This window comes from Cyprinus carpio, chromosome A12, assembly GCF_018340385.1.
Source record: "Cyprinus carpio isolate SPL01 chromosome A12, ASM1834038v1, whole genome shotgun sequence".
NCBI lineage: Eukaryota > Metazoa > Chordata > Actinopteri > Cypriniformes > Cyprinidae > Cyprinus > Cyprinus carpio.
Window position 1 is genome coordinate 26,858,109 of NC_056583.1, and position 27,108 is coordinate 26,885,216.

At 36.9% G+C, this 27,108-nt stretch overlaps 1 protein-coding gene across 1 annotated transcript; it reads right to left on the reverse strand.

Moving 5' to 3' along the window:
* Positions 1-346: 346 nt before the first annotated feature.
* On the reverse strand, positions 347-26,988 carry LOC109053231 (unconventional myosin-XV-like). Its single transcript, XM_042768088.1, is given in 66 exon segments — positions 347-675; positions 780-917; positions 1,012-1,145; positions 1,249-1,376; positions 1,539-1,663; positions 2,228-2,376; positions 2,474-2,570; positions 2,645-2,722; positions 2,820-2,914; positions 3,052-3,182; positions 3,395-3,471; positions 3,565-3,641; positions 4,662-4,734; positions 4,822-4,867; positions 4,952-5,315; positions 5,682-5,793; positions 6,612-6,753; positions 7,198-7,316; positions 7,411-7,526; positions 7,657-7,732; positions 7,831-7,890; positions 8,007-8,122; positions 9,070-9,280; positions 9,393-9,483; positions 9,796-9,958; positions 10,122-10,220; positions 10,320-10,392; positions 10,483-10,725; positions 10,822-10,925; positions 11,015-11,119; positions 11,701-11,779; positions 12,198-12,268; positions 12,447-12,565; positions 12,664-12,837; positions 13,591-13,663; positions 13,857-14,026; positions 14,254-14,489; positions 14,609-14,704; positions 14,823-14,947; positions 15,638-15,695; positions 15,867-15,929; positions 16,096-16,161; positions 18,224-18,314; positions 18,407-18,578; positions 18,693-18,811; positions 19,195-19,319; positions 19,447-19,492; positions 19,651-19,796; positions 20,115-20,192; positions 20,339-20,387; positions 20,389-20,459; positions 20,731-20,862; positions 21,010-21,105; positions 21,275-21,398; positions 21,502-21,560; positions 21,981-22,094; positions 22,182-22,343; positions 22,461-22,573; positions 22,643-22,713; positions 22,798-22,901; positions 22,984-23,077; positions 23,510-23,584; positions 23,698-23,807; positions 23,901-23,964; positions 24,151-24,215; positions 24,394-26,988. Coding segments are annotated over 66 exon segments (9,828 nt in total). The 5' UTR covers positions 26,974-26,988; the 3' UTR covers positions 347-579.
* Between the last annotated feature and the right edge of the window lie 120 nt (positions 26,989-27,108).

Here is a 27,108-nt window from a genome sequence, read left to right on the forward strand (position 1 = left end):
AGGCTACTAGTCTTTATATTTTTTGAATAGTAATGTAATGTAAAATTCAGTTGAGATTTATTTTATACTTTAACACTTTAATATTTTAACATCTACACAAACTAATCAGTTTTTTTTATTTGGAGGCAAATAATTAAACAATTATAACACATATACATAGATCAATAGATCAGCCTTATAATAAATATAATCAAATCACCCCCATTTAGTGGTATAAATTCATAATGATACTAAATCAAACACACGATATGATTTGTTTTAAAAAAAAAAATGATTACATTAAATAATGCTTAATAAATCAATAATGTTCATCCCAAACAGTTCAAAATGTCATGATATTTTTTATAGAAAATCGTACTGTATACATCTTCTCTGTAGTATCTTTATGCCCCTGAAAAACCCTGGCTATAATGAATTAAACATTTGGTTAGCATTAACCTTGATCTTACATAAACGTTTGTACATCTTTTTTTTTTTTTTTTTTTTTTATATAACGTCTTAATATTTCATGGCAGGAGACATCTTTGAACTTTAGAGTAAGTCATGGGTTATTAGGTGAGCTTTGCATATGTTGGTTGTTTAATGTGGGGTTCCGGCCCGACTGGACAAATTGCTGTAGGGGGGTTTCACCACCTCTTCCATAATCACAGCAATGGTGTGGCACAGCTCTTTCGCCTGGAAGACACAACAGATCAAATATAAGAGCAATCTCATTAATTAAAACCAAAATATTAATAAGCCCGGCTCTTGAATAATGATTGTATTATCTACATACGAACCTGCTTTAGACTGAAGCTGACAGTCATGGGTTGAGTTTGGCCACTAAAGCTGATCTCAACTGATGGCAGCTTGTCTTTCTTGGGACGGATTGAGCGCAAGGACTGCACGTCCTCCAGAGACATTGTCAAACATGCGTTCTGCAAAGTTCGTGATTCTTTAGTTGTGGTCGGGTATGGTTAAAACACACAATTAAGATCAAAACATCATGGGAACTGAACAAGGATGTCATACCTGTGATTTGGGCTCAAGGATTTTGATAACTTCATAGTTGACTGCGACCAGGGAGGGAGAGGGGCAGCTGCGATTACTTACTTTCTGAGCAGTGAATACATCAAATCCAAAGAAAGGCAGCAAACTGACACTCTCTGGAAAGTTGAAGAGTTTGTTTATATGCATAAGGATGTGAAAGCAATTACTGAAATGGTTTAACAGCTGTCTGGAAACATTAAGACAGGTTTGTTCACTCACTGATAAAGCGAGCTTTGGCATCAAGATGGCCAAGGGGGCCTAAGGTAGAAAACTGTGCCCGTATAGTATCAAGAAGTCTTTCATCACTGAGCCGATCCATTCGGGGAAGGTACTGCTTTACCTCAGCGCTGAAGATAAAAAAAATTGATTACAAATAATTTAAACCATATTTAAATATGGTTGACATAGTGTCATATTTAAACCAATGATTTGAATATCAATTAAAAGTTTCACTGAAAGGTTTAGGGATATGGAAATCACAAGGTTTGAGATAGGCTTTATAAAATTACTTGGAGGGTAAAGCAGTCAGCCCAAGGGCAAGGTGTTGAAGAGCGGTCAACTCAGCCACCTGCTGGTAGATTGTAGGGCTGTTCATGGGCAGCAACAGCTTCCCTTTCAGATAATTAGCCACAAGCTAAAAAAAACATAAGATGGCATCCATCATACAATACATGAAAATGATATATATAAAAACAGATTTTTCAATTTTTTTGAAAATAAGTTTCTTATGCTCACCAAGGCAGCATTTATTTGATCAAAAATAATTGTGAAATATTATTACAATTTAAAATATCTATTTTTATTTTAAAATATTTAAAAATGTAATTTATTTTTCTGATGGAAAAACTGAATTTTCTGCAGCCCTTGTGTCAGTCTTCAGTGGCAAGTGATCATTGTAATATGCTGATTTGGTGCTCAGGAAACATTTCTCACTATTATCAATGCTGAAAACAGTTAAGCTGTTTTCGTGGAATTGGAAACTATGCATTTTTTTTCAGGATTACCTGATGAATAAATAGTTGCATTTATTTAAAATGGTGTTTTAAAATCTTTTGTAGCATTATAAAATTTACAGACACCAAACTTTTGAATAGTAGTGTATACATTTCCAGAAATAGATCTTGAAATCTTGGATATTCATTAATGTAAAACAGGGTTGTGTTATGACTAATGAATTCAAAAGTGACTGTTTTTGTACCAGCTGGTAGTGGAACTCCAGATAAAGATCATTGTTAAACTGGAGTGGCTGTTTCCAGATTATTCGATGAAAGGAGAGGGAGATGGAGCCATCATCCGGCAGGAAGTCAAACATATACTCATCAGAGTGAATTGGGCGTGTCACATCACCTAAAGAGAGGGTCAAAAAAAACAAAAACAGTATGAAAGCACTGATTGATGTGAATGTGTGTTCATCTGAGCATAAGAGTGACTAAATATATCTTACCTCCTTTCTTAGTGGCATGGATGGAAAATTCCTTCACTTCTGCTGGATTTATGATGCCCATCTCAGTGCAAAAGTCTTGTACCACCTCAAATGCAACCTACAGAAAAGCATTTCATGTAAGCAACACATTATCTAAATAGAATAAAAATAGAAAGAACAGCCCTCACTTACACTAAAGCTGCGAATCTTGCAGGAAAATTGGTTTCCACCAGGCAGCATGATGGGCAGCCGACGAGAGTTCCTCCCAGCCTGCATGTGATTCAGATATCAAGGCAAAGAAAACTATTTCACATGCTTTCATCTTCTCTGTTCAACCTATTTTCTTTTCTCATGCATCTTCACTTACCAAAATGGCCTCCATCTCTGAATGTGAAGGGATGTACCTGCGTCCTCCAAAACTGAGTGTCCGTTTGAGATTCTTCATGCACACACTTGCCAGTTCTATATCCAAACATTATATTCACAAAACCCATGCAAACACAAAAACACATATGATGTAATCTTGGCTCATATTGGTGGGGTCATTGAATCAAGTCTGTACTACAAATACAGTATAAGATGTTAGGGGAATACTGTACCTTGGAAAGGGTGGTTGGCATCCTGAAAGATGGCCTCCAGGTGACGGGTGCAATATGGCAGGAGAGTGTTGGAACAAGGGAAGAATCCAGTCACCAGACTGAACAAACGCCAGCCACGGGTACAATTCTCCCTAGAAAATCAGCAAACAATATGCACATTCAAAAGTTTAGGGTCAGTAAAATTTCAGAAGTCATTAATGACTACAAAGTTCAAAAGAGCAACATTAATTTGTAACATTGTAAATGTCTTTACAATCACTTTTTATCAATTTAATGTGTCCTTGCAAGTATCTAAAAAAAAAAAAATCATTTGAATGGTAGTGTACACATATTATTTACTCACTTGACTGGGTTTTTGGTAGTCTGCTTGATGACCTGACAGTAGATCTCATCCCTGAGGAACTCCTTCTCTTTTCCCAGCTGAACCAAAACAAGTTGTCATGTTACAGATGTATACTATAAATTCATAATACCTTTTAAAAAATACACTGTAGGTTTGGAGGGAACACTTACCTGCAAAATGAAGTTAATACAGTCACTCTCTGTCTGATTTTTCTTCATAGGCTGATCCAACATAAACTGCATCAAAACTACAAAGAGATTATTGTGTCAAATACTTGTTCTCTCATTGGTCAATCTGTGATCAAATATTTTGGTATATAAGCTGAATATAATGACCACTTTCCCAAGCAACAATTTTATGTATAGCCATGCATGCTTCTTTTTAAAGGGATACTCCATCCCAAAATGAAAATTTTGTCATTAATCACTTACCTCCATTTCGTTCCAAACCCGTAAAAGCTCCGTTTGTCATCGGAACACAATTTAAGATATTTTGGATGAAAACCTGGAGGCTTGATGTGCTGTTTCTACGTGTATTTAGCATTGATTTAAAATAAAACAGCGCATCCTTGTTGCATGGATGACACAGAAGAGCATACACAGCATACGGTGATAATGAGACACAGAGGAGACTGTTGACAAATGAATTATTGAATAAAGTCATTATTTTAGTTTTCTTCGCTTACAAAAAGTGTTCCCGTCGCTTCATATAACCCAGATTGCACGTCTGATGGCAGATGGAGTATTCCGATGACGACTTTCATACCTTTTATGGACCTTGACACTGTTATTTACTTGGCAGTCTATGGGACAGACACAGGCCTCCCGGTTTTCATCCAAAATATCTTAAATTGCGTTCCGAAGACAAACAGAGCTTTTACGGGTTTGAAACGACATGGGGGTAAGTGTTTAATGACAAAATGTTCATTTTGGGATGGAGTATCCCTTTAACGTCTTTTTTATTCCTCCAAAGTCTATTAATTTAAAGTCAAATCAATAATTCATTTTTTTAATTTACATATAAATGTATTTTATTTTATTTTATATATTTAATGTATTTATCAATGTGGTAAATTGCCATTTACGGTAATAAGTGGGATAATGTAGAGTTATTCTCTCATTTTTGCAAACTTTTTTGCTTCTCATTTTGGTCCTGATTTTATTTTACATGACCCACTGACGGTACACTATCGCAAGGATCCCAAAATGTATGCTGTTATAATGGATGAGTTTACAGTATGTATTTGTTAGTTCATTAGTTCACTTACACATGAAGTTTTGAGCACCCAGACGATTGAGATCATTGTCTGAGAAAAGGATCAGTGATTCCTGAATGGGATTCTAATAAAGGAAAACAGCAAACAAAAACATTTAAATAAACGTATAAAATCCCAGCATGCATCGAGAGACTAAGAGATGCATACATACTGGAGTATATTCCACCATCTCATTGAGACTTTTGTCTTTGTTTGTTCTGAAAAAAAGAGAGAAATAAATCAATGTCAAGTGGCGTTTGTGAAGTATGATGCAAACTCATCTGCTTTCCCGAAGATTTCACCTGCTGATAGCATCCGTGAAGAAATTCTTGGCGAACTCAGTCATGATATACTTCTGACGTTCTGATTCAGATCTCTGGATGGACCCCACTTCCACACTGTATTCACTGCCAGACACTGAGCGGGAAACAGGGGTGTTGGAAACGGAGCCATTAGCAGGTATGCTGGCCCCAGGGCCATTGACAGGTGTGTTGGTGACAGGTCCATTGGCTGGTACATTGCGGGAAGAGCCGGTGAGTCTCATACTCTTTTTCCGCTCAAGCTGCCGCTCCATGTTGCTGCTGTGGTAGTCTGGTGGGGCACAAGGCTGAGTGACGTCCACCGGGAAGAGTCCAGAACGGCCCCCACTGGAACCAAACATCCATCCTGCAAAGATAAAAAACACAATAGTAAACATCTTTTAGGTTTTATATTAAAAGTGATATTCAATATACAAACGTCACACTTTTTCCTTTTTTTTTTTTTTAAATATCGTGCATAAAATGTTCCTTACTAACAAATACGTGTCCAGGGAAATAACACTTGTGGCCTAATAAATGAATCTAATCATATCCTTAGTGCATTAACAAATTAGAAAGCCTGTTTTTAATGGTCAGACATGTAAATTATTGGCTCAACCAACCAACTTTTTTTTGCTATTCTGTGTCGCTAATGGTGTAGAAATTACACATATTAACTTAAAGTTTATGGAGATAAACAATCTGAAACCGTTTTCTAAGGTTCTCATCTCACCGTCCTTGAGGCCATCCATGTTCAGGATTTTGATGACGTCGCCTCTGTGTAAGGTCAGCAAGCTCTTGTCATCTGCCACATAGCTCTTCACAGCGATCAAATAGTCTGAGTTCTGCAAATAAAGAATCAGTCAATTTTCTGGCAAAGAAAATTAAGATGCACATTTATCATTGTTTGGCAAATTTTTGTGAGTGAAATGAAGAAATTATTTCTTTAGGAATCCACACAATCTGGAATTTCACATGAGGACAGAAGATTTGCAAATTTCACAACAGGTTGAAGTTGTTCACACAAATTTGCTGCAATGACCAGCAGAAACTTGATTTAAAAGCAACTTCTGTGTGACAATAGACAATTTATCTTTCTGCCCATGAAAATTCACTTAAATTAGTGATAAGACTGAGAACTGAATCAAGCATAACAAATGTAAAAGGGCAAAAAAAAAGAGATCATGATACATAACAATAGTTAACGTCATGGTTAAAGTCAACATGAAACCTCAACCCATTTTACTTCTGTAATGTAGTGAAAGAAATAGGAAATTAAATTAAATATACAAATACAACTTGGTCAGCCTCTGAAACAACTCAGGCTCTCTTTTTCAATTTATATATATATATATATACACATGGTGGGATTTAATCCTTTGGCATATGTTTGGATTGTGAAAAGAAGGTTTTGCATACCAGAGATGAAGTAGTTGAAAGAAAAGGGGTTGAGAAATTGAAAAAAAAAATGTACTTTTTTTTTCTTATGAATAAAATGTACTGAACTGACCATTCCTTATAAGACCATGAATGTGCATTAATAAGAAAGTAAACAGGCTGACCCTGTTTACTTTCTTAATGCATATTCATAGTATGTTGGCTTTAAATGAAAAAATAAAGCTACATGAGTAAAGGTTAGTATCACAAGATTTAAAGTGAGCACCGTAATCAGCTCCATGAGGAAGAGATGAATCACAGCAGCGATCTGTGCTGCATGTTGAGAGTGAAGTTCCAACTCCTCATTACTCAAAGTGATCACGACATTTCCAGCCCCTTGCTGCTGTACTGACAAAACCTGTGAAAAACTGAACAGCAAAAAACATATAGTTATATAAACTGCAACACTAGAGAATCTTTTATACTACTGTTCAAATGTTTGGGGTCAGTAAGATTAACAAAGATAACAAGCAACAAAGTTAGATTTCAACCATTAACTTCACTATGATTTCAATCTTTGACATGGTCTTACTCAGTCAGTAATAAAGATATCAGTGTTACATTTTCACAGAATGTTCTTTACCTTATGAAGGATGATTTTATATAGAAAAAACATTTTTTTTATATATGTGGACAATTACCATGGCATCTGTTTGTATATAGTTCAGCAGAGTTTTGACTATGTTCTTGATATGGAAATTAAACTCAAATTAAATGTTGATCACAAAAAAAAAAAAAAAAAAAAAAAAAAAAAAAAAAAACAGGTTCAGCCTGTTTAACACAACATTTCTATCCCCTCAGATGTTCTGTACCTGTAGCTGTGCAGTAGTCTGAGGTGTTTAGGGTTTATGCCTGAAGCTCCTGCAACCTTCAGCAGTCTGATTCCTCGATGCGACACTCCCAGAATCTGAGCATCTCCTCCGTTCCCAACCTGTGAAGCACACATGCAAAAACATTTCTGAGTGCTTAACAAATTTCTGTATGCATGTTTCTGTGCATTATGTAAGAAAAGCCAAGTATTTCACCTTCACATTAAAGAGACGTGAAAAGTAATTGGACCAGTTGTCTCTTGCTGCCATGACAATTCTTTTCTTCATAGCATCATCTAGTGAACTGATATTGGTTCTGATATGGAAGCTCGCTGGTAAGAGAAAAACAAAGATATACAAAAAAATAAAAAAAAACTAGCTGAATTGTCCATAATAGTTTATCTGAATTATTAATAGACAGATACATGGTTTCACATTATTAAAAAACAGCATTTGTCATACCCAAAAGGTCTTTCATTTTACGCCTTTCTTCACGTGAAATCCTCAGACAAGAATCTGAGTAAGTGTCTCGCATGATCTGCAATTTACAAAAACAGTAGACAATTTGATGTATATAAAATATATTCATTTTTGCATTGTATACAGAACAAATGCAATGCAATGTTTGCTACTGACCTGCTCACAGAGTAAATTAAGAACGTATGGGTGGTTGAATCTTTCCCTGGGATAAAACAGCTGCGTAGAAGAAAGCACAAATACAGTGAGTACACTGTACATAAGTTAGCCAGAAGGCAGTGATAACCTTTGTAGGGGTCATGCAAAGTCACATCAAGCTCTCTTGACTTAGTTACCTCCTTGCGCAGGAAGAGTTTGCCAGGCATACTGGGGTAGGAAAAGTAAACACTGGCAGAGAATCTGTGCAACTGGGAGCGAACACTCTCCTCCTCTGCCATCCTGTTGAACTGATCTTTAGAAACACATAAAGGGTGAGATTACATTAGCAAGTGCAATCTGTCTACCTTAATATTTGAAATTTAGAGATAGAAAGCTGCACAGCTTGCTACAAATTTGCATATGTCTAACTTTAATTTCTATGAATATGTCTGTGCTGCAAATTAAAGTATTTTTGATATATATAAATATCCACAAGACAAGAAAGTTGCTTGAATTGTTTTTGTAAAAAAAAAAAAAAAAAACACTTGGAAAATTACTTAATAATTTTACAGTTTTTCTATTAGACAGAAGGAAAAAATTAAGAAACATTTCCTTAATATATTTAAAAATTTCTTCATAAATTGTTATGTATTATCTCAAAACATAAAAAATAACCCCAAAACATAAAAAAAAAACCAATAAAAATGTTATTAGTTTCAAAAACATATACATAGTACATAATACATATTTATATGTAAAAACCTTAAATTAAAATCGACAAAAGATTTCCAATTAAATTTTATTTGCTGAAAGGAAACACAAATGAAAAAGTAAATAAAAATTATCTTAATAAATACTATTTTTTCAACATCTAGAATATTTTGATTACAAGAAGAAAAAATAAAGCATCTAATTTATTTCTTTGTCATTATTTCTAAACTGTCAGTTTTCAACATCTGGAATATTTTGATTAGAGAATGAGAAAAAAGAAAAAAACACTTGAAATATTTCTTAACAAACTGTCAGTCTTTCATTTTAATGCATAGCAAATGTCAAAATCCACTCAAACCTACAAATTTGTGAATTATTTCATTTCACCCCATGAACAGTTAATTGTGCTAATTATGGTTAAAGAAAACTAAGTTATATGATTTGTAATATTTTAATATTTAACCCAATATATTATGACTTATTTGATGTACTATGTGTACTGCATATATGTTAGAAGTGACTCATAAAAATTATTTGAGAATCACTTACTAGGTCCAGGTGGAGACATCAGTGGTGGGTCGGGGATGCTGGGAGGTGGAGGAGGGATGGGCTCACGAGCTCGAGGCAGAGCATGCGAACGCTGTGAGCCGAAAAGATCAGCTAGTGAACGCTGCTTCTGTTTCATATCGTTAGAGATGGCACGAGGACCATGGGACTCAGGGGGCTGAGGAGGTGAAGGAGGCTTCTCTTCCCACTGTTTCTGCAGCACAAATAATACACAAAAGATTCATGGTCAACTTCTGCATCCTTGACTTTGAACTTTGACCTCAAAAAGTTTATTATGGCTTGTCACTCAGGTCGGTATCATCTACCTTCTGTTGAGTGACAGGTCCCTGAGATTTGAGAATGGCCAGAGCCTCATCTTTGGGGTCATTTTTCTTTAGAAAGTGCTTGGCCGGAACCCTGTGATGATCAAAGTCCACATTATTCCTCTTCTTACAGTCTAAAATCCCTCCAAGTTAAAAGGTCAAAGCAACATAATATCATGCAAGCATTCAGTTTGCAGCAGAGGCTGCATTAAGTCAGTGTGAATCACAGCTAGCAACCCATTTTACTTCCGTAGCACAAAATATATAAAGGCGAAACAGGACACGTCACAAGAAAACAAGGGCAAGGCTTGATTTTATCCATTGTGAATTCACTGGATCATGAAAAGGGGTCTCTAGGTGGAGCAAGGTCTTGCTTTAAAATAATTCAGGTCAATTCTTGACCCACCTGACAGGCTCGAAGGCTCTAGGTTCTGGAGAGGGCCGGCTCTGGTACTGCTTGATGATCTCTCTAATTTTACTAGTAGGTTCTGGTTTAGGAGATGTTGGTTCTGGAGATTCTGGTTCTGGTTCAGGTTCTTGGATGTTAAGAGGAACTGGGAGTGGTTTCACTGTGTGAAGAAGAGTTTATAAACTTCAAGAAACATTATTTTGGATGATGGTTTTATATAGTAACACACTATAATCTTAAAAAAGACATTAAAATGACTTGAGTTTAAATTTAAAGAATTTATCACTAAAACTTAGTTCTAGGTGTTGTGACAAACGTCTGACCTTCAGTCTTTACTGGTGGAGGTGATTTGGGTTGTGTCACCGGTGGAGCGGCGTATATCAGTGGCTTAGCAACCTTTGGTGCAGGCTTTGGGTGTGCTTCTGACGTACATGTGATGCATAAAGATAGTGAAAATCTTATCTTTTATGCAATTTTATTTTTTGCCATTTTAAGGATTCTCTTTGACAGTGTGCACTCACCAATCTTTTGAAAAAAATCCCTCTTCTTTTGAAAAGACCCTTGAACTTCCGGGAAGTCTGTCTCAGGCTGTGCCTTAAAGAACAAATTAATGCACTGTAAAAATCTGAAGCGTAAACATGACGTTAAAGAAAACACAGGCACTGGTCAATATTGTGCTTGTACCTCTGGCCTGCTGAGCTTTGGAAGAGTCTCTGGGGCTTTTTTGGGGGTCTGAGGGATGGTTCTTTCTACCTGGGGGCGGCTTCGGGGTCTGGGTGAGGGTGAGCGTGAAGGTGAACGTGCACGTGGAGGAGAGCGCCGCCGCTGACGTGGTGACTGTCTCTGTGACTCCTTTTCGCGTTTTCGCATCTCTTCCTGCTGCTGCTTCTGGGACAGTGTCATCGCCTGCATGGTCATCTGCTGAGCCTATAGGGAAAAACAATTTTTTTATACATATTATAAAAAATAGATATAAAAAAATGATTTCACCTACTCTAAATGTGTTTTGAGTGGTGGACTCACCAGAAGCAGAGCCTGTTGATTGATAAAGGCCTGTTGCTGAGCAGCCATTTGCTGTGTGTTGACAGCAGGTACGGCTTGTGGCATGGCAGTTGGCATCATCATAGCTACGTCCAAAACAATCAGTAGGAAGAGAGTAAGCATTTAACACTTTATGCTATCAGAGATGCACAACATCAGCAGTAGGGATGCTTACGTTGCATGGGTTGCATTTGTTGCATCATGGGCATAGTAGCGGGCATCATGTTTGGCATCATTGGTGTGGCAGCATAGCCAGCCATGGCAGGATTCATTGGCATTCCTAAATGATAACAAGGGAGTAAACAGTCCAGTTACAAAATAAATTCTAATGTCAGGTCTGAAAAATTAAACTAAATAAAAAACAATTAATATTAAAATTATTAGATATTAAAATTACATTATAATTATATTAAATAAAAAATGAAACTAAATTAAAATGTATTTGTAAAATATATATACGTATGTATGTATATATATATATATATATATATATATATATATATATATATATATATATATATATATATATGTATATATATTCATATTTTTATTTTTATTTTTAATTTAAATTGTTCTACTAAAACTGCCATTGTATACTATGAGTATTGTTGGCTATATGGCAAATTGCTTGTGAAGTTTCTCATTTGTAAGTTGCTTTGGATAAATGGGTCTGCTAAATGGATAAATGTAAAAGTATGGTAAATAAAAAAAAGTGTTTAACTTCAGCAATCTTGTCTGTTTCTTATTTGTTACCTTTAAATGGTAACATATTTATCAGCATTATATTGGCCTAACTGCTCTCTAAATATCTGTATCACCATCAATCAATGACTACACACTAAACAGATATACAATCTGTACCTGCTCCGGCGTACATGCTGGGCATCATACCTCCTCCTCCTCTCATTCTACGATTCAGCATGGCCATCCGTTCAAAGTCCTACCAATAAAAAACTGCACATAAGACCTCTGCAGGCCAGCCCTCAAAGATAAAATGCAATACAAGTAGAACTTAGAGTTAATAAGTGCCAAAGCTACGTAATCTTTGCTGGCTTTGACATGAGTTTAATTCGTGACTTGTGTTCCAACTCTATAAATGTAAAACAATATATTAAAAAATATATAAATATCAAAAAATCTACAGTGGCTTTTATTTTAAAGAAAGACAGCACAACTACACTTTTTATTTGTAGTTCACTAAAAGAAGTTTAATAGGTTTTAAATGATAAATTAACAGATATATTGCTCAGTTTCTATAAAATATATTTAATATATAATTTTTTTTTAATCAAAGTAGCTGCCGGTTTGACTGTAAACTGTACAATAATGTAGATGTATTTGAACTGGATGATACTGACCCCAGGACCCTGATCAAACACAGGATCAAAAAGGTCATCAACGTAAGAATCCATCTGTCGACCACGAGATCCTAAAAGAAAGATTGTTTCAGGAGTGTCCTTTATAAAGTTATTTTATTTACTCTTCCCAGCCCTCATACTGTAGCTTTTATTCACTTTGATCTCTTTCATTGTCTCTCTGAAAAGCTATGCAACAGAACAATGACTCAGAATGCACTCTCTGTTTCCTAGTAATGGCTGGACACTCACTTTGGGATGTTGAGGAGGGTTCATAGGTGTCCCATGGGGATGCTTCAAAGGGTGGGAGACCAGGGGCTTGCATAGGGGGAGCAGGAGGTATAAAGTCATCCAGGTCTGTAGGTGCCATCCTGACAAGAGAAAATTAATCATTAAAGGAATTAAACTGTACTTTGACAGACAGTTTCCTTTGATTTAACTGTCAGCACTGAGCTCTACACAGGCATACCTGTCACTTGTGTTGCTAAAGAGGTAATCGGTTTGAGTGGGTGGGTGACCCAGGGGCACATCAGCCTCCACTCCAGCCAAGAGATCCATTACAAAGTCACAGCCTGCCAGGTCGGTCCAACCCTCCCCAGCCAGCAGAGACACAGACCAGCCCCGTGTAGCTTCAGTAACACCCCTGAGAGAAAGAAATATGACTTTAAAATTATTCTGAACTCTCAGGGACGTAACACTACATAAAGCACCACTCAACATCTACAAACACTGCTTGCGTGTTTATGGTACTCTTATAATTACAACAAGGGTGAATCTCATACTGTATATAAAAAAACTATTTCTTATAGTTTATTTACATATTACATAATTACATATTAAATCATTCTGTTTTATATATTGCATATATTATATATAAATTGCAATTAAAATATGTTTATATAAATTTAAAATATAAAATATGACATAATTAAAATTAACTAATTTAACATATAATATTGCATTTTATTTTATAATGATTACGTATATAACAATTTTACAGTACACATAGAATTTAATTAACTTAATGATATAAAAACATTAAACAAGCTTACCAACGCCAAAAGTTGGAACAGTAGTACATATTCAAATTTCTCAATGATATAAAATAATTATAGAATTACTCTTTATTTTTCTTTAGATTTCGGTTTCAAATGTGTCCCAAAATAAAACCTAGAAAGAAACTTGTATTGATGCTACTTTACATAAATACATACATGTACATACTGTACGTCAAATTTTGTTGATTATAGCATTGAAAAAATCCTAATTTTCATGAACACGATGTCACAATGCAAAATATTTTCAGGGGCTTAAAATATGCCAATTTTTTATGTTAAAATATGGGAATAAATATAACCTGGTTGTTTTTTGTGAGACATCTTTATCTATTAGCTACCTGTAGCTAAGAAGCCAAGAGGCCAGTTGTTCCCCTGTGGTCCAAGACTCCACCTCCACAGTTAACCTTTCCTCTGAAAAATAAAAACAGTCAACATTAAATAACTGGAATACTTTCACAATGCATTCATACTCCAATATATTTAATATAATTTATTCTCTTCGAATGAACAGTGCAAATGGGAATACAATATTATTGCTGATAATTATTCCAGTTATCAGATACAGCTCATCAGCTCAGTTTTTTAAGAAAACGACAGTCCTTACCATTGAAAGTGTTAACCTCCACCACCATCTTTCCTTTTCTCTGATTGGCTGTCCACTCGAGTTGACTTGGAGGGTGTTGTCTGCAGGCAGGCGAGGGGAGCTGGAGGGATGTGAGGATTTTGTGTTGACACAGAGAGCGGTACTCCCCTGGACCTCGGTCAGACACGTACCTGACAATCATAATACATACTACTTTTAATTCTGCTGATAAGCAATAGCTGTACAGAAAGACTGACCTCTGTCTGCAATTATCTATTATCTATCGATCACTAGGAAATGTTCATTTGTAAAATCAGTCAGTGGCAATGTTATATCAGTCAATAACATTACACTAATAATCACTTCTTGTTCTAAAGACCCCGCTTTTGCATTTGTAACACTATAACTGAAGACGTACTTGAGGAGGGGTTTCTCCAGGGCAGGAGAGGGTGTGAAGGCACTCAGACAGCAGGCCAGGAGCAACCAGCCCCGCAGGGCACTCTCCTCATTATCCCCGTCCCAAGTGTGGTACACCAGCTGAGCTAGAATCTCATCTCTGATGCTGGGCTGTGATTGGCTCTTCTCCACGATGTAGTTCCCCAACATCTGCTCTTGCCATCCAGTCAGATCAGAGTCACCTGTGAAACGCAGGATCTATAAAGAAGAACGTAGACACGTAAGGATTCATTTAAATTCCGACATTTCATATCCGCTTAAAGTTGATATTTGTTGATTTCATTTGTGGTAAAAGATCCATTTAAAACACTACTGACAAGTTTGTAGATTTCTAGAGCTGTACGGGCATCATCATAGTCCAGAGAAGTCAAAGGCTTCTGAAGCGGGAAACCTTGCGGTTGGCACCATCCATCCTAAAGGGAAAAAGCATATAACTGATATAACAAAATGCATGAAACTAATTCACATGCATGAAAATTGTATATGAATTGAAAGACCACAAAACTCTGCTGTATGTTTTTCAGTGTCTACCTTCAGGACTGTGTTGGCATATTGAGAGAAAGGGTGTCTGTCAATGTCTTGGGGCAGTGAGAGGTTGTGGTCTGCTTTGACCTGTGGCAGAGCTACTTCTGTTACTCCAGATCCTTGAGGACGTCCTGAAAGCCATCATTGTAAAATGTGAATATAAATATTGCATGATGGTTTTCTTATGTTGATGGACACTCATCAGTCACTACAATACAGTTTTTATCCTAAAGCAATACAGTTTAATTATATCCACTACTTAAGACAAATTAACTCAATTTGAGTGTGAACAAGGTCAATCAGTCTAAAACTGAATACTTTTACTCAGGATGCATTAAATTAATCCAAATTGACAGTAAGGACATTAATAATGTTAAAAAAGACGAGCTGCCTATATTCATCAAATAATCCAGACTTACTTTAAACTGCAATAATATTTCACAATATTCCTGTTTTTACTGTATTTTTAATCAAATAAAAGCAGCTTTGGTGAGCATTACTGACTTTTTTAAACTGTAGATATATTCAAAATCAGCTGTTGATGAATTAAAAAAAAAAAGTCAGGAAACACCTTTCAGTATCTTGAGTTCACTAAAGTTAAACAAGGTCAAACCACTGAGAAAATTGTAAATAGGTTGCTTTAGGAAACTTGTCAATCAAAGTTACTTTAATGAATTACATTTTACTTTTAGGCACTTATATAAATATATATGGAAAGTTTTTACAGTACTTTCACTTTTGATTGAGCAAAATGACACAATACCTATACTTCAATTTAAGTATAGTACTTTTTATTGGTTAACAAGTATCAAGGATCTCACCTGCTGCACTGCGTAATCGGGCCGACAGTTCTGCCGGGATCTCCAATATTCCCACATCTTCAGGAAAAACAAATTTGTGTTGTTCAAAATGAACTTTTAACTCTTAAGTGACCGGTTAAATTATGTCCAAGTCCATACAAATCAGATGCTCAAAGACCTTGAGCACACAAGTCAAAACAAAAGAAAATAAAGAAAATCTATAAAATTAAAAAGATTCAGAGTGTCTCACCATCTCTGAAGAGGAAGATGTAGGTTTTGCTGCTTCCTTCACTCTGGTTCTATCAGTATGTTCCTGGTCAAATCAAAATACAATCAAAAACACAATCTAACTTATAAAAACAATAGGTTTAATATTAAGCCACCCTCTGTCCATTTGCATATTGTAGTGTTTTATTCCTTCTTGACTGAACAATGGGACATTTATATTGTAAAGCTATTCCACTCTTTTATTCTATTACCTGTCCACGGCATTGTATGCAAAGGTAAAGGCAAACTATTCTTAGCAGCTCGCCTTCTTTTATATCCTAGGAAGACCCTCCCTCGACTCGCTCCTCCCCAAACAAAAGAATTACATGAAATATGAGTCATCAAATCCATTTTTATCTGAACATTTAGTATTATCATTGTGTTTGACTGGCCTTTTCTGTTTTGTGTATCACTGTTGCCAGAAAGCAGTGTGCAGAAATAAGGCCACTGATTTTTACATACTGTAGAAACAAATCTGGGAGTATCCTGGAGTGTTGCCAACAGATACTTTTTGCCTGTTCCATTTTTATACTAAATAAATGAACTTTTATTGGACAAGCAAAATATAATCATACAAAATATACACAAAGCTGCTTAACCCACTAAATGAGGTTCACGTCACAAACCAGTCTTACCACAAATGAATAACAATTACTACAAAGTGATTTGACAGCAGAGTACATGACAGCTGAGGAGGACAGAGTCCAAACTGCATAAAACAATGATGGGTAACAAGAAAACACAACTGAAAGTAGCAGGTTATATAACTTATTGGATCATTTAAATATAACTCAGTACCAGTCAAAGGTTTGGACCGACTTTATGCTTCTGATGAACATGATAATTGCTTAAATGCTTGAAATCAGTTTTTTTTTTATATAAATATAAATTGAATTTGTTTACAAAACTAACATTTTTAGTCATATTCTTTCAAATCAACAGATGATTTGGACCTCAGAGAAAAGCGGCCAAAAAGTGTCCAGCACACATGGGAACCATTTAAAAGCATCCCATGATGCCGAGAGAGCATGTGAAGTGTTGTCATCTAGATTGTGAGGAATCTCAAAAATATTTTAACATAATTCCCATATATCCATTTGTGTTTTTCAATAGTTTCAAAACTGTACTATTATTCTACAATATTGAAAATAGCAATAATATAGAATAAGTATATCATTATAAGTAAAAAAAAAAACATAAAAAAAATTAAGTATTTTTCATTTCACTTGAAAGAAAAAAAAAAAACTTTCAGATGTACAGATCCAACACATAAGATCACATTTTCCGCCCTGAATTCTCTCTGCATCATTAATCTTTCTGTTTGCTATTAGCATGTGAAATATGGCTAAATATTAAACACTACCTACCTAGGATGATGTTAAAACAAAAGCAGTCGTCCCCATGTAAAGTGCTCTTTAACTGATGAAATTAGTTAAAATCCGAACACAAGAGAAGTGGTGCTTAAGTGGGACTTTGCAGGAATGAGAGAAAGAAAGTGAGGAAAAAGGAGAGAGAGCCTAGGATCAAAGATGAAAGGGCAGGCGGGCGGGTGGAGCTCACCTCAACTAACTCTGACATTTCTTACATGTGTACACACTCTTAAATTGCCCATGACGCACTAGAAATCAAACATGCTACATGAATCAGAAAATAAACATAACTCTATTAATAATGGAGTTTTTTTTTTTTTTTTATAATGTGTAGGTATTTTTTTTTTGTTTGTTTTTACAAGAAATTAATAAAAAATGAATGAAAAGCACCACACTTTTTTTTTTTTATTTAATATGAAATGAAATTGTAATTCTTTTCCTATAGATGTTAAGTAATAGGAAACTATGGGTGTCATTCTAAGAGCGATAAACCGAATTTCACAATCCCATAAATTCACTCAGCACACAAACGGGTCCAAAGTCCATTCAAAGAGTTAAATATATTATAAGACTCATAACTTATGATGCAAGTTCACACTCTGTCCTTACACGTAATGAAAGGAAACAGCAGTGGCTCTTGAGACTCATATGACTATCTTGGAAATGTATTCGACTGTCATTGCATTAGATAATAAAATATAAAAACGAATGACATTAATTAATTTAATGATTAATATAATAATCCATTATTTAGAATGGGAGGAGTGAGGCTGGAATCGTATTAGCTGTCACATCTTAATAAAGTAGTTTTGGTTGCCTAGCAATGGTCCATAGCAGTAAATAGATGATATAGTGAAGTGTGTGCATTTGTATATGTGCACATTAAGCCAAGAAGAAGCCACAGACACATTGGGGAGAAGGATGGAAAGAGCTAGAGACAGATAGAAGGAGAGATAATAAAAGCTCTCACCCTCCAATGACGTTTCTTGATGGTGTCTCTTGTAATCATCATCGCTGCCCAAAACTGAGTGAAGGACTGCTTCAATTTCTTGTAGTACTTCCTGTAACAGAAAAATGGCGCCACTGCTTCACATTCAGAATCACTCCTGTTTTTATCATGAGTTTATCAAATATGAAATCGCTGCACAAATACCGGGCCTGGTGGCCCCTGATGTGGGACTGGATGACGATAGCCTTCTGTTTAAAGAAACGGAAGTTTTTTCGGCAGATGAATCCGCGAATGTTCCTCTGGATGGTGACTGCCGCCCATGTTTGAGTGTTACTCCATTTCTCCTCCACCCGCTGGTACAGACTCTCTTCATAAACACCTGTGTTTTCACATTAAAGGAAGTAATTTGAGGGTGGGATCTTTAGGGTTAATGTAGTAAATGAATGAGTCAGAATAACCCAGGCTGAGGTAGCTAAAGAGTTATGTTACTGTACTTTAGTGAGTCCTAGTTGGTACTGGCCTTCCTCTGCTCCTATAGTCTCCAGTAAAGTCACTACTTGCTCTTTACAAGACTGGTGTGCAGGTCTCTGGGCCAATAATACACCATATCTGAAATTAGACATAGAAAATGTAGTTGAAACTCACCTAGTGGAGATTTTATGGAGGAAGAGACAGTGTAGTGTTGCGTAATTTCTTACTCAATTCTGAGTGATGTACCTATACTCAGGGTTCACACACATTTTGACCAATGCAATTACATGAATTTTCCATGATTTTTAAAGATTTTACACCTTAAAAAATAAATAAATTATACAATAATTATAATTATATACATATATAATAAAACAATACGACAATAAAACAAGTAAAAATGTTATTTTCAGGCATGGAATAAATACAATTACAAACACACACAAGTATGATAACAATTTATGATTGTTAAAACACTAATAATGTATTTGAATGTCCTAGATTCTGCCATAGTGTATTACCTCTCCATGAACAGAGCGAAAGGGATGCGAATTGGAAATCCTTCTTTTCGTATGTGAATAGTCTCCAGTATCCCTCCATACCTTAGCTGTGTGGTTATATAGTCTACATCAAATATGCCTGGAAGCTGAAACCACACAAAAACACCAAACTGAGGTCCACCAATCCACCATTTGTGCTTGCTTACTCTAAACATAATGGTTCACAAACAGAGAGATTAGATGTAAATTACATACAGTGTCAGCTGAAATTACCTTAACATAGTTTGGCTTAAAACATCGTATAAATGTAGTTTTACACCTAAACAGAGAATAAATAGATGTTAAATTATCTACACATATACTCACATTGGACAACTACATAAGCCAAATGGCAATACCAAATACCCTGTGTATAAAATACATAGCATCCATTTATACAAAATAAAAGCTGAATAAATATTTGTGACATCTGTCGACCTCTCCAAACGAGTGGTGAGCTCTATAAGTGACTGCTGGAAATGAGCAGCTACAGTTGACATCTGGTTCCGGTAACCTCTTGCTCTTCCCAGTTCTTTCTGTTGGACGTAACGCTCTTGAACCTTCCGGAAGAGACCCGACACCATCTACACAGACAAGAAAACACACACACACACACACACACACACACACACACACACACTCACGCCAGCAAATGATCTTTGGTTTCTTGTTTGTAGGTTTTTGTTTACAAACATTGGTACTTTTATTAATTTGTTAGAGCTAAAGCTTGCATAAATGATATGGGTTGTTCCTAACTCTTTTGTTTTGTCTGGGTGTGTTGACAGTCTCGTGAATATATAATAGTGGACACGTTATTGTATTTCTTTGCAATCATGACACATCACAAATCACTGAAGACAGTGTGAAGTGAGCTTCCATGAACACAGCTTAGATGAATTTACCTGTAAACGACTGCGGGCAAAAAGCTCTAATACTTCTGGGCGAAACTGGTCATGATTTTTATTTAGAAAGTTGTGCACCTGGTGAGCAGAAAAAAAAAAATCTTAGCCAACATTTTGCCAAAAAAAGTATTTTAGTCATGGAAATCAAAAGATTCTTGGAAAAACTGTCAGAACATTCATTCTGCATGAATAAAACATTTTGTGAACGCTGAGATCAGGCTTGCCTGGTATGTGACAGCCCCTGCATAGTGATATATTGTGAACACTGGCAGAATTGGGCTTGGTGTAGTAGGGACTGTTGCCATGGTGATAGTGACATTTCTGCAAGAACGTGTGGTCTGTAGCCTGGGACAAAAAAGTGGGAGAGAGCCAAAGAAAAGAGAAAGGCAAAAAAAAGCGGCCCATAAATCCATTGTAGTATACATAATTTGCATTTGAATCAACACTAGGCCATTTTGATGGAAATTCAAGTTTTATGATATTTAAACATCATGTTAGACACATATATGTAGAAGAAGAAACTTCTAAATCCATTGTTGTAGTATACGATTAGTCAAATGAATATTGACTTTAAGATCTCTAAAATATCTGGATTGAAGCTGAAATGTGAAGTTACTTGAGGAAGGCAAGTCTGGTCATCCAGGATGCGAAGGATTCCGTACGGCCGTGCCGAGATAAGATCCAGACAGCCATTAGAGTCTTCCAGAATGATTGGATACCACTGGATCTGCTCTGTGCTGTATTCCTCCTAAGAAAAACACACACAGCCAACCACTTGTTTTATTTATTTATTTATTTATTTAAGTCCCCTAAAGTATTAATTATTTCCAAGGCAAAAAAAATGAGAAAATGTGAGAATACATTTTAGATATGATTGCTGAGGACACACACTGACCTGCTCTTGGGCCACCAGAGCTTTGTTCACAAACTGTTGCAGCTGCTCGTTGGCAAAGTTTATGCACAGCTGCTCAAAACTGTTCACACTCAGGTCCTGTAATGCATTTTTGTTCAGTTTTCTCTCACTGACTTTTTAGAGGTTTAACAGGTGGGAATTCATTGCAACTATGCAGATTTGATTCAGATATAAATGTAAAAAAGACTATCAAAAGATTTTTTACAGTAAAATTGTCACTTTAAGGGCATAATGAGAGACAGGATACCTCAAAGCCGTATATATCCACAATTCCAACAGTGCTGTCCATCTCTGTGGGGATCAACCACTCATTGATGCGTTCAAGAATCCAGTCAAACAGCACAGAGTACAGCATCTTGGCAATGGCATCTCTGAATCAAGAGCAATCTGTCAGTATTCATCAGCTACCTCAGGGGTCAATGCATATAATACATGAATTAATCTAAAAATTTCAGTAACATTTCATTGTCTAACCTGGATTCAATGGCACTTTCCACGGATAGAGGGCAGTAGATCCTATCATAAGTTGTTTCCTGTGGAAAAAAATAACTCTTTGTATTCTTAGGAGATACTTCTGTTGTATTAAAAGTAATATTTGGGGGGTGAATATATTTTGTGGCAGAAATTTACAAAAGCACTACCATTCAAAATTTTAAGGTTGGTAAGGTTTTTTCATGTTTTTGAAAGAAGTCTCTTATGCTCACCAAAAATGCATTTATTTAATCAAAAATACAGTAAAACAGTATTTCTGTTAATTTATTCTTGTGATGCCAAAGATTTTTTTTTATTTTTGTGATGCCAAAAAGAATTTTCAGCGTCAAATGATTTGTGCTCCAGAAACATTTCTTATTATCAATGTTTAAGTTATACTGAACCCAAAATATTCATTTAGTTCCGAGATCATGGGAAGAAATGAACATGTATTTGGGTGAGAGTGTGAAAGAGTTGCTCACAGTCACCCGGTGTGTGATGACCGTCTGTAAGGCCTCGGCGGACACCTGCAAGAGGTTTCCCACTCTCCGAGCTTCGGCTTCACTAAAAATACGGGCAACCTCAAACGATTCACTCTAATTTTTGAGGGGACAAAAATGAACATAGTTTGGCTTAAAGACTTAAGAAACTGTCATTAAAAGGGGTAATCCAGGCATCCACACCTCATAGGAACTGAAGCAAATGTTGCCCAGCTGCAGGATCGATGACAGAATGGCCCAAATGGTTGCAAGTTGATCAGCATGTAAACCAATGGTCTCCAAGCAGTGGACCAAAAGCAGGAAGTCTTGCTTGTCATGCTTCCCTTGTAGGTCACAATCCCTGCCCTTAAAAGCATTTAAAAGATAAATATTATAGAAATATTATCTATATAATATATAGATATATATAATAATATAGAAATATTAGACAAATATCATAAACTAATGGGGCTCTTCTTTTACCTGGTTGAGGTAGAAGTACGTTTCAGCTCCTTGCAGGTAAAGATCCTGCTTGTCCCACTCATTCATCCCGGCCAACAGTTCATAAAACACATGGTAGTTTCTCTCCTCCTTAGCTTAAGGAACACAGTTTCAGTCAATCCCTTGCAGGTATAATAAGGTGCATGGCAGGTTAATGAATAAACATCTAACCTGGAAGACGATTCTTGATTTTTCAAGGAGATATTTTGACAAAGACGTCCCGACAACCACACCACTGAAAAAATAAAGGGGGATCATATCATGCTTATTTAAAGCTCTCTGCCCCTTAAATCGAACAGACAGCATGCAGTACACTTACTTGCGTATGTGGATGTGTAGGTACTTTCCAAATCGGCTGGAGTTGTTGTTCAGTATGGTCTTTGCATTACCAAAGCTCTCAAGAACTGGTAAAACATCCATTGGCTAATGAGAAGGAGATGATCTTTTTGAGTTAATAGAGCAAAACATAATTTTCCATATATCTCGATATATTGATTTACAGTACCTGGCGTAATTTATCATTTCTTCCCTGATACATGGAACTCAGGTAATGGACAATGAGCTTTGCAGCCTCTGTCTTGCCTGATCCACTTTGTCCACTGTTAATACATTCACATTCATTCAAATTTATAATATACAGTAGGAATATGTATATACATATATGTAATGATATGTTATATACGTCTAAATAAATATGAAAATGTGTAGATGTGCATGCATACTGTCAGCAAAAATTGTACCTTTAAGGGTAACAATAGCTTGTCAGTGGGGCAGTACCCGCAAAGGGACACCATTGTACATTTTCTTGCTCCTAAAGGGTGCATATTATTACTTTAGAGTAGTAATACAGTATGTACACTTAAGGTATCTATGTATTCTACAAACCCTTTAGGGGGTAAAGAAGTTTCAAAAGGTGTCCCTTTGAGGCTACTGCCCCAGTGACAAGCGGTTGTACCCCTAAAGGTACAATTTTTGAATGTGTGCATATGTAAATCTATATACATATTAATCATACCCATAATCCTCCTCACCTTATGATGATGCAGTGCTCCTGGGTGGTATTCTGAGATTGGTAAAAGGCAGCATCTGCTATGGCATATATATGACTACAGAGACAATAAAAATTAAACTCTTTAAACTCTTCTCAGAAAAAAAAATAAAATAAATAACACATCTACAGCCAAACACTACTTGAGTCATCATAAGTGAAAACACTCACGGTGGATTACTGTGCTTTTCTTTACCCTGGTACTGCTGTCTCAGATCCTCAGTGTAGATGCTGAGAGGCTTGAAGGGGTTGATGGACAGCAGCATATCACCAATATATGTCTGTTGGTTTTAATAAATAATTTTAATAAAGCTAAAAAGACAACTGAATGTGAAGAAGAACACATTTGATTTTCTGGAAAAGGTAATGCATACATAAATTGAATCCCGATGAAACCGCTTCTTCAAATTCAGCAGAACAGAACTCTCACGCACCTCTCTGGAATAGGATGTGCAGTTTGGTTAAAGTTTTCATGTTTTGAAACAATTCAAACAAACCTAATACGCTATCTGATGTGCAAATTAATGTTTTGTTCATATAATTCACTTTTTACTAGTGTGACTTTTCTTGCTTAGAAAGTCTACACAAGCAAGTGTACTTCAGCTGATTGCTGCGATGACTCACTCCAGCTGTGCCAAATCTTCCACCTCATCCACCTCCACAGCTTGGCTGCTTCCTGGCATCATTACCTGAGACGCAAAGTAAAGGAAACAGAGCAGAGCTGTCACTGAAAACCCCTAGTGGGCAGACATGTGGATAACACCTACACTTTTTCCCATCTAGGACTTCTTGTTTCGAATCAAACAATAAACACTGTAGATGAGTTCAACGCCAATAATTGTGTAAATTATTCTGCATATGTCATACCTGTGTGCTGTAAAGTCTCTCCTCTAGCATATTTTGGGTCGGATCTTCAGATTCCCATGGGCCCCTGCCATTATGGACTGGAATGATGTGGGCATGTTCATCATCTTGATACACCGTCCATTTAGTAAGCTTTTCCACCGTTTGATGGGGCATGAGGTTTTCTGAACGTAGCCAGTCTTGAGGATCACCACACATTTGTTGAGTCTGAGCCCAGTGTTGCTCCATAACGGAGGGCAAAAGACCCTCACCCATCAGTTCTGCCACTTCTCTGTCTGCATCCTCCTCATAAGAAGGTTGCATCACTCCATTCCTCCATGTCTCGGCTTCTGCTGATACATCTGAATTCCTTAGATTCCTCTCCACTTCTTTGCTCTGTCCCGTACTTATACCATTAAGCAAAGGTTTAGACATAGACAACTTGGTGATGTTTACTTGCGATCCCCCAAGTTTTCCCTTGGCGGCTTGTAGTATACTTGTACCATCTTTGATGCCTGATATTGGTTCTTTTTTGTCTGCTTTGACCTCAGGCTGCCCCTCAGTCACTTGAGAGTTTGGGCTGCCATTCTTATCACTTTTGCTCTCCTGAGCATTTTTCTTAATGGACTTTAGCTGGCTAAGGTCTGGCTTGACTGGAAGAACCAGACGAGCACCAGGCTTTGGTGGTTTACGTTCTGTTGTGACTCCATTGCCTGTGCTGGTGCTAGTAGATGGAACGGTGGCTTCATTAACCTTGCCGATTTTGTTCATCCTTGGGAACACAATCGCATATTTAGCATCTCCTGAGTTGGCCTTTTCTTCTACGTCTTGTGGAGAGGAACAAGGTTCATCAGAAGAGTCACCCTGGGGATCAGCAGTAGTATCCTCATCTGTCTTTTCCTTTGAGGTTGATACTTCCTTCTTTGATTTTCCACCACTTGCCATTTTCACAACCATCTTGTGTCGGATAAGACTCTTCTTTGACTTGGTGCTGCTAGTCCTCTTCTTAACTACCAAGGCAGGGAGCCATTTTGAGATCCCGATCGCTTGGGTGACCGCTGATAATTTTCTTCGAACATGGATGCTCTTTGGCATCTTCTTTTGAATCCATCCTGAGACACGTCGCAATGTCGTCATGCCTCTTTTCCGGGCCAATAAACGCTCTGTTGACTTTGAGGTTATTAATTCTTCAGGCTCAGGCTCAGTTGTGTCTGCCACTATTTTCTCACATGGATCTTGATTTGACTCTTCGACAGCATCTTTGGTGTCTTTCGGAGGTTGCTCTTTGGCGTTCTTGCTTTTATCATCTTTTCCTTTGCCTTTCATCGAAAACAGCATACGAGACTGTCTGTTCAACAAACCTTTGGGGCCTTTTGTTGGGGTTGCTGCCTGATCTTCCTCTGTCTTGCTCATTGCCTTTGTTTTACTTGCCAACTGTAGAATTTGAGACTTACCTTTAGTGGCGTCACCTTTGGAGAGAGCCATTCCTTTAATATGGACTCCTTTTGAAGGCACAGAATCAACCTTCGGCTCCTCTCCTCTAGAAGGCCCCTTCTTTTGTAGTATCTTAGATTTTAACATCTTTTTCTGGCCCTTGAGGTGAACTGTTAGGTTAAGCGGTCCTGGTTTCTTTGACGAACGGGCTGTCTCTCCCTGTGTGCTCTCTTGCCCTGTATCGCTCAATACTCCCTCAGAGTCTACTTCTTCTGCACTGCTAACAGGTTCCTTCTCGGGTTCCTTCTCTTCATTGGTTCTGCTCTCATCTCTCTCACCTTTCTTCTCTTCTTCTTCCTCCCCTTCTGTCTTTTGGCCTAGATCTTCTTCTTCCTCCCCTTCTGTTTTTTGGCCTAGATCTTCTTCTTCTGTCCCTTCTGTTTTTTGTCCTAGATCATCTTCTTCCGCCCCTTCTGTTTTTTTGCCTACATCTTCTTCTACGTCCCCTTCTGTTTTTTTGCCTACATCTTCTTCTTCCTCCCCTTCTGTTTTTTTGCCTACATCCGAAAGTTCTTCTTCACCACTTAATACACTTCCATCTGTCTCAGCGGTGTTCTCCACGTAATCTGACCCCTCCTTCTTATCATCCTTTCCTTCTTCATCACTCTCTTGTTCTGAGCTCTCTGCTTTCTCGCTCTCTGACTCGTCCTCTTCTGTATCTACTATTTTAGCACCTCTCTTTCTCGCAACTTTTGCAGGAGTTTTGGCTGGATTTTTTTTCTGGTCAGGTTTTGATTTGACAGCTTTCCCAGCTCTCCCTCTACCTGTTATGCCATCAGTCACCTTAGCAGGTAAGACTTTGCCATTTTGCTTTCTTGCTTTGGCTATTTGCCTAGAGGTCTCTATTTCTTCCTCTCGAGGTTCCTCAGTTTGGTCACCCTTGCCAGTTTTCTTCTCCTCATCTTTTTTGTTCTTCCCTTTCCCAGCTATTTCTTCCTTCTTTACAAATTTACCACCTTTTCCTTTCCCACTTTCATTATTATTTGAGAGTATTTGAGATTCAGTCTTTGCTCCTTTTTTGGGGGGAACTGGTTCTTTTTTGTCTGTCTTTCCTGTCCCCGCTTTCTGCTTTCCTCCTCTAGCCCTGGAAGGGGATTTGGCTGGAGGCATGATTCTAAGTCAAAGTAACCTCACAGGTCCTGTTTCTGACTTTTTTCTCCAATGTCAGAACATTTCTTTGATGACCTAAGAATAATAAAACATTTTCAAAGATTACAAGACCTCAAAAACATATTATTCAAACCT